Source organism: Suricata suricatta, chromosome 8, assembly GCF_006229205.1.
Source record: "Suricata suricatta isolate VVHF042 chromosome 8, meerkat_22Aug2017_6uvM2_HiC, whole genome shotgun sequence".
Lineage (NCBI taxonomy): Eukaryota > Metazoa > Chordata > Mammalia > Carnivora > Herpestidae > Suricata > Suricata suricatta.
In genome coordinates this window covers 64,270,469-64,282,368 of record NC_043707.1, presented here as the reverse complement: position 1 = coordinate 64,282,368, position 11,900 = coordinate 64,270,469, and the positions used below count along the sequence as shown (strand labels likewise).

The 11,900-nt window shown below is 39.2% G+C and overlaps 1 protein-coding gene across 2 annotated transcripts in view; it reads left to right on the top strand.

Moving 5' to 3' along the window:
* Positions 1–6,551, top strand: part of ABCD3 (ATP binding cassette subfamily D member 3) — a 71,296-nt gene extending 64,745 nt beyond the window's left edge. For both annotated transcript variants that reach the window (XM_029948754.1, XM_029948755.1), the window contains 3 exons: positions 587–691; positions 3,893–3,949; positions 5,087–6,551. In XM_029948754.1, the coding sequence (XP_029804614.1) occupies positions 587–691; positions 3,893–3,949; positions 5,087–5,164 (240 nt within the window). In that variant the 3' untranslated portion in view covers positions 5,165–6,551. The remainder of the gene's footprint in view (positions 1–586; positions 692–3,892; positions 3,950–5,086) is intronic.
* The last annotated feature ends 5,349 nt before the right edge of the window (positions 6,552–11,900 follow it).

The following is an 11,900-nucleotide window of genomic DNA, read 5'->3' as shown; positions in this document are numbered from 1 at the left end:
AAACCCAGACTTTAGCCTCTACTACAAAGCTGTCATCATCAAGACAGTATGGTATTGGCACAAAAACAGACACATAGACCAATGGAATAGAATAGAGAACCCAGAACTGGGCCCACAAATGTATGGCCAATTAATTTTTGATTAACTCTTAACAGCATTTCCTGTGTGTTACATTTCCCCCTTTGGGAAGACAGTAAAAACGCTTAGGTTTTTTGATATTGTTTCTATTATGGGGAAATAGAGTTTTTGAGTTAAAATAATTTTCATAGTTGCTTTACAAGACTAAGTGCACATTTCATTTAAAGTAAATCTAGGGGCACCTGGGTGGCTTAATCGGTTAAGTGTCCGGCTTCAGCTCAGGTCAGGCTCTCACGGTCCCATGGGTTCGAGCCCCTCGTCGGGCTCTGTGCTGACAGCTAGCTCAGAATCTGGAGCCTGCTTCACATTCTGTGTGTCTCTCTCTGACCCTCCCTGGCTCACGCTGTCTCTCTGTCTCTAAAAAGAAAAAAAAAAAATTAAAGTAAATCTATTTTAGCTTGTTAATTTCTGCCTGAGATTACACAAAATATTTCTTTTTATGCTTCAGATGGCAAGATTATTTTATCATAAGCCCCAGTTTGCCATTTTGGATGAGTGCACAAGTGCGGTTAGTGTGGATGTGGAAGGCTACATTTACAGTCATTGTCGAAAGGTAAGCTCATTGTCGAAAGGTAAGCCTTTCGGGTTCCCAGTTTCAGGCTCTGTGTCATTCTTCTCTGTGTACTCTGTGTCCAACGAAATATCTATCCAAACAGAAGATTTCAAGTTATTAAGTAATAAAATTACTGTCAAAGGATGATCTACCCGCTTTAGTAAAGATTTCAAATGATAATTAATAATATGAATAAAAGAAAATTGTAAATGAATTCTGTATATAATTCTTTAGCCATATCTTAGGTTTGAAACAAATAGTATATTTGAATATATTTCCCTTCTACATCATTTCCTATTCTCATAAACTGATATTTTCTTAATTTGTTCTGTTAACTTTACCTAAATATCATTTGTTTTTTTAATCAAGAAAACTTGACAGTAATAATGTGGTAGTTTCAGTTTGCCTACTTTTTTCTCTGGCCTGGGCAGCATTTTACCAAAGTTTCTTTCAGTAGCCTTCTCTTTAAGTAACTATTGATTGAGTAGTTATGAGCAGTATCTCAACTGTTTTACAGCTCTGTGTAGGTAAATGAAGTACAGAAGTCTTTTGGCAATTTGTAAGTGCTCTGTGGGGATTTATGGTCCATATCAAAGGTCATACTGCGGCGGCACCTGGGTGGCTCAGTCGGTTGAGCTTCCGACTTCGGCTCAGGTCATGATCTCACGGTTCATGGGTGCTGACAGCACAGAGCCTGGAGCCTGTTTTCGATTCTGTGTCTCTCTTTCTGCCCCTCCCCTGCTCATGTTCTGTCTCTCTCTGACTCAAAAATAAATAAACTTAAAAAAAATAAAAGGTCATACTGCGTGCTGACAGTGCGGCAGCGATCAGCAGCAGCAGCTCTGGGGGCTTGTTAGGACGCAGAGCCTCTGGCCCTGCCACATCCGCGTCCACGTTTTCACAGGAGTCCCACAGGGCTCAGGTGCACATTAAGGTTGAGAAGCACTGGCCTAATGACAAAAGAATGCATTATTTGCATTACTGATTTTACTTCCATAATGGTTTGTTTTCTAGTCTTGAGTCAGTTTTGGTCATTTATAATTTTTCTATGTGTTTGTTCATATAACCTTTCAGGTTTATAGGTATTGGAAGTGTAGTCCATTTGATCAGTGGCTTAGAGGCTGGTAATTTTGAACGTGTGATTTCCCCTTACACCTAGTCTTAGGCTGTAAGTCCCCACATAAGATGCAATTCTCCAATAAAGCATAGATTCCATTTAAGAGAAAAAGTTCTTATGGGTCCCCCAGTTGATGATTTAACTTATATTACTATACTAGCAATTGAATATATATAAGTACGAAATGAGGTATGAGACTCTTAGAGCTGATTTACAGCCGCAAAACTAGTAAATTTTAAGTACAGACAAAACACAGTTTCAAGTTGGTAACATTAAAGAGACCTCTAAATGCTGTTTTTCTGAAACTAAATCACCAGTTTGTAATTTTAATTATGGAAAGATACAGTCTGGGGTCCAGATCTTATATTTTGAATTTTGCTTATGTATCTTAAGTAATTCTAACAAAAAGAATGCTAAGTTGAGATCTGAGCCAATTATTATGGAATCTTAAAAATAAATAATTTCTGAAGTGAGCTTTCAGAAATCAAATAAATGTACCACTGAAATGTATTTTATTGGTAACTTATTTTGTCAGGTAGTTTCTAACCAATTTGAGAACCTTTGCACATGACATCCAAAGTTACAGCACATCAAAAGTTTTAAGTGCTATCACTGTAAGTAATTACTTGGTAATTAGCAGAAGTATCAGTACAGACTTGGTTACTTAAATCTCATGTCAAAATGATCCAGGCTAATCTAAAAAAATCAAATTGAAAGTAAAATTAGAACTCCTGTTGGAATTTTCTGGGTCCTCTGGCATTTATCTCTGTCAGCCTTGAGAGATCATTTTAAGACTCCATGGTCCAGAGCAGAGTTTCTGTTTCCACTCTACTGACATTTGGGGCTGGATAGTCGTTAGTTGTGGGGGACTGTCCTTTGTGTTATAGGATATTTGGCAGCATCTCTGACCTCTGTTCATTAGATGCCAGTAGCTCTCTCAGTTGTGACAATTAAAAATGTTTCCAAGACATTGCCAAGAGTTCCCTAAGGGACAAGAATTCTCCCCTGTCCCAGTTGAGAACTATTGATCCAGAGCACCTGTAGTTATATTGATTAGTGCTTTCTTTAAGAAATCTTTATTTAGAGTTTAAAAACCAATAAGCTTTTTGGGGCGCCTGGGTGGCTCAGTTGGTTAAGCATCTGACTCTTGATTTTAGCTCAGGCCATGATCCCAGTGGCGTGGGATTGAGCCCCTTGTGATTGATCCCCCGCACATTGGGCTCCAGGCTGGGTGTGGAGCCTGCTTAAGGTATTCTCATTCCTTTATTCCCTTCCTCCCTCCCTCCCCCTCTCTCCCCTCTTCCCTCCCCTTCTACCTCTACTCCACTCTGCTCACTCTTGCTCACCTCCTCCCTCTCTCTCAAACAAAAATTTTAAAACAAAATTAAAAAATGAAAACCAGTAAGCTTTTAAAACCACAAGATTTTTCATTTTTTTGCAGTAAGATCAATTGGGTAGCCAAACCTTGCCTGAACTAACAAAATATATTTAAACTCTCAGTTGTCTCCATGTCAGTGTTCTTATGTGCTGCCAACAGAAACATTCATATGCCTAATTACAGATTCTGCCCCAGAACCCTCTGGTGATGATACTACTGCTTTTCCAGAATCTGAATTTCAGGACTTATTCCAAAACAGGGTTCCAATAAAGGATTATGACCCTGTATCTGAAAAAACAGTTGGACTGTAGACAGCACTATATTGATGTACTTTTCCTGATTTTGACCTTTTGCTATTTTTACTATTCTTGTACTCTTTTCATATATTTTTCGCAGTAAAATAGGAAATGTGTTGGGATGTATATTTTCTGCCCCATACAAAATAGTGCACTTAATGGTAGTATCTGTTAATTGTTTTTTTATTTCTAAAGACTTTATTGAAACTTGTTTGTTTTTATTATGTGGTTGATGGTCTGTATTTTGCATTACCTTGAACATTGGTGTCCATTGTAATTTTTTCTCTTTCATATTGATTTTTAACTATAGCCTCTGAAGACAGTCATTGTAATAGCTTAAAAAATATATACTAGTATAATTTGTGATTCTGTATTATCGATGTTAACCTAAATCATGTTCTTTGTATTAGGTCGGCATCACCCTCTTCACTGTGTCACATAGAAAGTCTCTTTGGAAACACCATGAGGTTTGTATTTCTTAACATTGAATGGTATAGGGGAATTTTATCTTATTTAGATATGTGTATTCAGGTGATTCTATGCTTTCTATTTCTATGGTTTCTTGGTGTATGTTCCCTTATAAATATATACCTTGAAGGACAAAAGGTGATTCAAATTCAGTTATATAAAGTAAAACAGGTTTTTCTTAAATATTATGGTAGCTGTTAGTTTTGAAAGTTTTAACACATATAAACAAGCCCTTGGGAGTTATTAGAGAACCACTTGTGGTTCACTCTTTTTATAAATGACTGTTGTATCATAACTGACTAAAATTTACACAACTTTATCACAGCTATTGCTATGTAGAGTTTTCTTCCCCACCCAGTATTGACAGGATGAGAAAGAGTCTTAAGGATTAGATGGCAGAAGGCTTGGGGACATTTTTAGTGAGATCATGGCTACAGAGGGGAGACTGAATAATGTCCGCTATGTTATCATTGCACTGTAATAAAATAGAGTCACTACATAATCGTCGTAGTTTACATCGAGGTTGCGTGAGGTTTGCACGGGCACAGAACCCTGCTTATTCCGGTGCTTGAGCTGTGGCAGTTCTCTGTGATGAAAGGTGATCACACCCCCTCTGTCACTGTTGTCCTGGCTTGTCTGCAGTGGATAGGGTATATAGGCAGTCTGTATAGCTCTTTTCCTCCTCTGCTAAGACCAAGAACTAACAAAAGCCGTAAGTTAGAGGTTCCAAACTGACCCAGGAAACCAGATAAAGGAAGTATTCAAGACTGCCCTGTTGATCAGCCTGTTTTTACACAACCAAGGTCAGTCCCTTGGTTTTGTGGAGTTACAGAAGCATTCTGATTTGTAGGCGTATACATTTGGTTCCTTCAGGATAATGAGGAATTCTGGTATTTTAGTTCTAATAAAGGAAAGTACTGTATCTACTCCAAGCAGAATTATATTGTTGGTATTTTTAAAAAGAGCAGATATCTTCATTTAGCCTTATTACCTTTCTGAAAATAAAGCTTTGAAGGTTTTAGTAAAGCTTAAAGTAATTCCCAGTCATGTTCTTGCATAATAACCTCTACATAAATTTTTGACAAAAAGGAAATTCTCTTAGTCATTGCTTTTTCTCCCCCACTTCTTTCCTACAGTACTACCTGCACATGGATGGCAGAGGCCATTATGAATTCAAACAGATAACAGAAGATACAGTTGAGTTTGGCTCTTAGAATCCAGTGAGCTGTCCTGCTTCAATGAGATCATTACAGAACACAGTTAGAAATACACAGTACCTTGTAAAATAAAGTTGAGCTTTTTTTTTTTAAACAAAGCAACAAATAGCTATGAAATAACCGAGAACAAGTTAAGACATTTAATATTATATAGGAGATTGCTAATTGTGTATATGTTGGTTTAATTATTAATATGTACTAAGAATGTCCTTATTCTTGTGGTTAAAAACCTGCCTAAATTAAATTGGGCTTAAATCAGTGTAACCTGATTCATCCTGGGATGTAAACCATTTGAAGTCAGCTAATTTGACTTTGATGGCTCTATCTTTTCCTTCAGTGAAGAACCCTATTTAAAACTGGGGTCATCATTATCCTGTTCTAACAAGATAGTCTTGAGTTTCATTTTCTTGTGCTCCATGATAGTGGGAAACAAATCATTGTATTATCAAAATGTACAACATCAATGCCTAATAGCCTTTATTACACAGTGGCACATTTTTTTGGTTGCCACCGCTACACTCATTCCTTGTATATGTCTTGGGGTACGTTTGACTCCAGGAAAGCCATTTGAATTTTCTTTGGCTAAATAATAAATGTGCCCCTCTCAATCTGCAGTATTGAGTTGTTTCGAGGGTTCTTTGTGGTGATGTAACAAAAATTTACATGCAGTCTTGCTTACAGGGAGTGATTACTATGTTTCACACCTAATCTTCCCAATGTTTGGGATATTAAAACACAAAGTCCTTATATGTCAAGCTCAAGGTCTTTAAGAGTGTTAGATTTTTTAAAAGAGTTGGATGGATCTATGTTAGAAGCCCACTAATTAGAAGTATGGTGGTTACGTGGCAGTAAACTCCAGACGAGCCATGGGAATGCACTACGGGAAGTAATGCACCGAGTGTGCAATGCTATCACTGTCTTTGACCGTGATTTTATGTTGGAAAAAATGTTATAAAATGATTACGCACATGGGTGAATTATGTTTTTTAGGCACTGGTTTATCTGTGAATCTTGAGTAGCTTTTTTATATTTGGGTTATTATGTTGAACTATCCTAAGAGAAATTGATTTCAGCTCATCAAACTACCATTAATGACTTGTATTATTTGCACAGGGAAAACTGAAACCGAATATTATCAATAAGCTAGATATGAAATCAGTTTGATCAAACTAGGGTTCAAAAGGGGGCATTTTATATTCTTATTTCTGTAAAACCGATTTTGGTTTTTTTGCAGAATTAACTATAAGAATCACCGACTACCAAAGTAAAACTTGATGTACTGATTCCATAATACATAACATTCAGTTTTTACCACTCTTTTTGGCAAACTTGTATACTTACTTATATTCTGTTCAGATTAAAAAGAATCAGATATCATATACAACCTTTGCTTGTTCTTTTTATTCTGCTATCTAAAAACTGTGTAATTCATACATAGTTCATATAATCTTGACTTGAAAAACATAAAAATAGACATTCAGAAATTCCTTTTAGCACCCAATGTCTCTTTTTAAAAAAGTTTTGTTAAATTTGATTGTAACAGAATGAATTTCTCTTTTAGAAAAAGCACATAACCCCTTCAGTGTCCCAGGGCACCTGGCTGGCTCAGTTGGTAGAGCATGTGACTCTTGATCGTCGGGGTCATGAGTTTGAGCCCTTCATTGGATATAGAGGTTACTTTTTTAAAAAGTTAAAACTACAACCTTCAGTGTACCACACAAATGCTACCAAATAACCAGGAGACCTTAAAAGATATTATCAGTCCTGGGAAAGCTTTTAAGTTATGGAGGAAGTTTGAGATTTTCAGATTTCGAGATTACCCTGAACTACGTAATAGCTGCCTCCTAATCCCTTCTGTAATGGATTCTTACCATCAAAAAACCATTTTGGGGTTCTTTTTTTTTTTTTGTAATTTTGTCTTCCTTTTAAAATTTGACAAACATTAAGGTGCCTCACCATTTGAGGAATAGGATAATATCCTCCTAGAGAATCACCATATCCATTAACATGATGGTTCTGAGAAGACCTACAATAAAGAAATCAAATATTTGTAAAACAGGATTGAACATGGAACATCTCTTCCCTCATAACTCCTCTTAACACCGTCTACAGGCTGCACTGGGAAATAGTTTAATCTGAAAAATAAGCTAAAGAATAAGTTTTATCTGTGAGCAACATACTACTGCGTACCAAGTGTATCACTGTTCTAGCAGGAAGCTTCCACTTTTCACACAACAGAGAATAGGGCTGTGAACAACTCAGGTTGCTTGCTATGCATTAATGGAATAAAATGTATCTAGGATTTGCCTCTGCAGGGGAGGAAAAATTTTACCTCTAACTTCTTTGGGTTTTGGGCTGGGCCCGAGAACTAAGTTGACACAAGATGGATGAACAGAAAAACATACAGGCTTAATTAATACAAGTTTTAGGTGCCACAGAAGCCCTCGTAAGATGACCCAAAGAAGTGGTGTAACCTAAAGGCTTTGATACTGGGTTGAACAAAGAGAGACAACTGTGGAAAAGGAGATAAACTACGTAAACTATGTGAGGAACCTAAAAGAAGCCAAGAAATAAGGTTTTGTTTAGAATTCTCTCAGTCTCAACACCCTGCCCTTGAATGAGGATGGAACTTTCCTTCTGGGTGAGGGAGGACATCTGAATGGGGATGACAAGTATTAGCTTGTTTTCAGAAAGGAAAGGGGGCGGGGTCAGAGTGCCCTTCTTAGACCTGCTTTTTTTCCCCCGTGTCTTCAGATCAGAACAGTGTGACAAAGCAAGTACCTTTGGGAGAGGCATATTTTGCCACCCTTTACCTTTTTCATCCTTTCATAAAGACTAGCATTTGATTTAAAACTGTAGTGATGCTATAGTTTGTATCATTTCCTTATGTTATTTTTAAACTTCGAAACTTGGTGTTTAAAAGCATAGTTTGCCTAAAGGCAGAGTGAATTCTGTCAGATGGACTTTAGCGCTGTTAGTTGTAGGAAACTGTTTACAGTTTTACCTACATCAGTCATTTTTCCTTTCAAATCATTGAAATGTTCTGACCTATAAACATATGTACCAAACTACCAAAAATTACTGAAAATCAGTCCCCCTTTCACCCCTAGGGGCAACCATTTTTAATTGTTTTGTGGTAATTACTCTGCAGCTATTTCTTGATTTGCCAATTTTAGACATTTCCTCTTGCCCATTTTGTCACTGGCCCTGAACTCAGAACTGACCTCCTGAACTCAAGAAACTCTTAGAAGTTTCTGCTTCAGTCTTACCTTTTAAAAACTAACTTAACTGCTGGAACAGAAAAAAGAAGAGTCTGAGGAAGACACCTGAGCAGGTGAATCACAAAGTGCTTCAGCCTCATCCCAAACCTTACTAACAGGAAGCCTATCTTCTCGAAGTTCAGGGAGTCACTGCTTTGGAAATCACTCCCTGTGATCTGGGTGTTTGTGCATAAGAGGTGACCTTGTGAGGCAACTTCTGTCTGGTGCAGTCTCTCTTTGTAGGTCACCAAGAAGTAGACCAACTTTGGTCCAGTGACAGATTTGGTGACCCAGAGGGGACTCTTGTCCTTCTGAGGTTCCACCCACAGCTCTGGCTGAAGGGAGGTACCGGCCCAAGGGGAAGGCTATGCTCACATAGAGGAAGTTACCACTCTAATCCAATTCGCTAATAAGAGAAAGAAAAAAGCCGCCTCGTCCTGATTGGTCGGAAGACTTTGTCCCGATTGGTCGATATTGGCAGGCAACTCATGCTGGTACTTTTTGGAGCAAGAGTCTTCTGTGATAAGCCAGACTTGTAAATGGGGCCACATCCTGGCCACCGGCTCCTTCTGCTCTGTAACAGAAGCAGTTTAACAATAGCCCCAGGTGCATAACGTTTTTCACCGGGAGCCTGTTCCCATAGTCCCTAACTGTCTCACCTGTGTTCTGGAGCAGCCGCGCTGCCCCATTGGGAGACCCAGTAGCTGCACTGAGCCTTTTGTTCAGAAGGTCCTCCCATGGAGGTAGGTGGTGTTGGTCCCACAGCATAGCTAGAAGAGTTACTCTGTGAGTTGTCTCACAAAATGTGGGTAATTCGGGGGGGAAAAAAGTCTCTTTAGCCAACCCTAGTTTGTTCAAGCTGGGGGATTGAATGCTCCAAATCCAGCCCAAACACCCCCGGGTTGAAGGATTGCAGCACCTGGCGGTTTAGGGACTCAGAAGCTCTGGCCCAGCAAAGTGGGAACAACCTTTTGAGGGCTCATTTGGGTACGTGGTTGGTCTATTTGTCAGACACCTGACATTGTTGTGTTAAAAACCCACCAGCCTTCCCCGGAGGGCTGTGGGATTGTGTAAAAAGGCGTACAAATGGGGATCCTGAAGGCCCAAGGTAGTCAAGTGGTCCTTCACACTTATTTCTTCTTCTTTTAATATTTATTTTTGAGAGAGACAGAAGGAGACAGAGAGGGAGACACAGAATCCTAAGCAGGTTCCCAGGCTCCAGGCTCTGAGCTATCAGCTCAGAGCCGGTCTTGGGGCTTGGGTTCAAGGACTGAGATCATGACCTGAGCGGAAGTCGGCTGCTTAACGGACCAAGCCACCCCGGCGCCCATAATACCTATTTCATACCTCAAAGTGCTCCAGATATCTGCAGAAAACTTCAAAAATTGGCCCTAGGTCCCAACACTAACTCCACTCAGTGGACAGAAACAGCTTTTAGAGTGTTCAATAACTGGTACGTGACAGAGGATGAAAAAGAAGACAAGAAAATGAAAAGACCAGCTGCCTTGTGGCAGTGGCTCCAGTCTGCATGAGGTAACCCTGGGGAAGACAGGGAGTCCCCAGGGGTCAGTGTCCCTAGACCCAGTCGTGGGACCAAGAAACCAAAGACAAAACTGGGTTACAATCAGTGTGCAAATTGTAGGCACGAGGGCCTGGGAGGGGCATTGCCCAAACTGCCACGGGGAAGGGGAGAGAAATGGGCAAACCAAATCATTCCAGGTGCCCCTCGTCGAAAATCAGATCCTCGTCTCCCATGCGGAGCACCTGTGGCCTGAGCAGTAGACGAGCCGGCTGACTTTCTCCGTGATACTGGAGCCACTTTCTCTCTGCGGATCACCCAGGGCGGTAGCTTTTCCAATAAAAATTAACAGAAAAGGAGTCTCAGGAAAAGAACAGACCAAAAGACTCCTGGAGCTTTTGACCTGTGAAACGGGGTCCAAGTTACCAAAGCACCCCTGTTCAAACCTGGCTCGCAGCTTCCATAGGGTTACTTGTCGTCAAGGGTAAGTACAAATCTTAATCAGGTTTTTGTTTGTGTCTGTGTGTGCCATGTTTGGCCTCTGGATGGTTGCTAAAGGTAATTTATAAAAGAACCTCATTTGATTTAAAGGCAAGTGCTTGTAAGAATTGGGCGTTCTTGGGGTGCCTGGGTGGCTCAGGTGGTTAAGTGACCTGCTCTTGATTTTGGCTCAGGTCATGCATGATCTGAGGGTCCGTGAGATCCAGCCTTGTGTTGGGCTCTGTGCTGACAGCAGGGAGCCTGCTTGGGATTGTCTCTCTCCCCCTCCCCCTCCCCCCTCTCTCCTTCTCCCTCTCCCCTGCTTGTTCTTCTCTCAAAAATAAATAAACTTTAAAAAATTGGACATTCTAAAACCCCAAAATAGAAACTAACCCAAGTGTTTTTCAAGTTGACATGATCGGTGATAATCTTGTAAATTAAAGTCCAAGTTTGTTGAGCATCAGCATATCTTTTGGCGTTATCGTCAAATTTGATACAGTAATCAACTTTTATTCTGCCTGAATTTGTGGTGCATCGGTGGCAGCTTGTAAATAAGAATGACTTAAGGTGATGGTTCATTTTTGTCTGGGAAATTGTTAAAAACAAGTAGGTTAATAGATAAAAAGCCCTGTAGGTAAACTTATAAATGGCTTCCAAAATCTGTGGTAACCTAGAACTTTAAAGCTTTGTGGGATTAGATGATAAACCAGATTGAATTCACTTTATATATAAGTAGGATAAAATATGGAAACTTTGATCACTAAAAATAACCTTATTTACTTTTGTACTATTACAGAGAATCTAATATTAAATTGGGTCTGTTAGTAAACATATTTTATGCTTTATGAAAAATAGTACTGTGAAAAGTAATGTTTTTAGGAATAATGAAATATATTCAGAAATTTGCTGACTTAAATAGTTCTGGTATAATAGCTCACAGTTGCTTTACTACTTAGTTTTTACTAGAAATTAAAATCTCTAAGCATTTGTAATTCTAATAATTGTAATTAAGACGACTGGAAATAAGGGGTATCTGAGTGACTCAGTCAGTTAAGCGTCTCTTTGGCTCAGGGCATGATCTCGTGGTTTGTGAGTTCGAGCCCTGCATCAGGCTCTGTGCTGACAATTCAGAGCCTGGAGCCTCCTTCAGATTCTGTGTCTCCCTCTCTGTCTGCCCCTCCCATGCTCATACTTTGTCTCTTTCTGTCTCTCAATTATAAATAAAAATATTTTTTAAAATGTTAGGAATACTGGAAATAATTTGGGAAACAACTCGGTGTGCAAGAAAAATAAGATTTCATTTTGGTAAGAAAGCTATGAGGAATGGAAGTATATTTTTGTTGAAGAAAAAGAAACTTGTCCTAAAATAAGACTGGTTGTACAGGACAGGGAAAACTTAGGTAAAATCTGAATGTAAAAAGAAAATTGTAGAAAGTCGGTGAAAAAGGAATCTCTGGAAAGGAGTTTTCTGTGT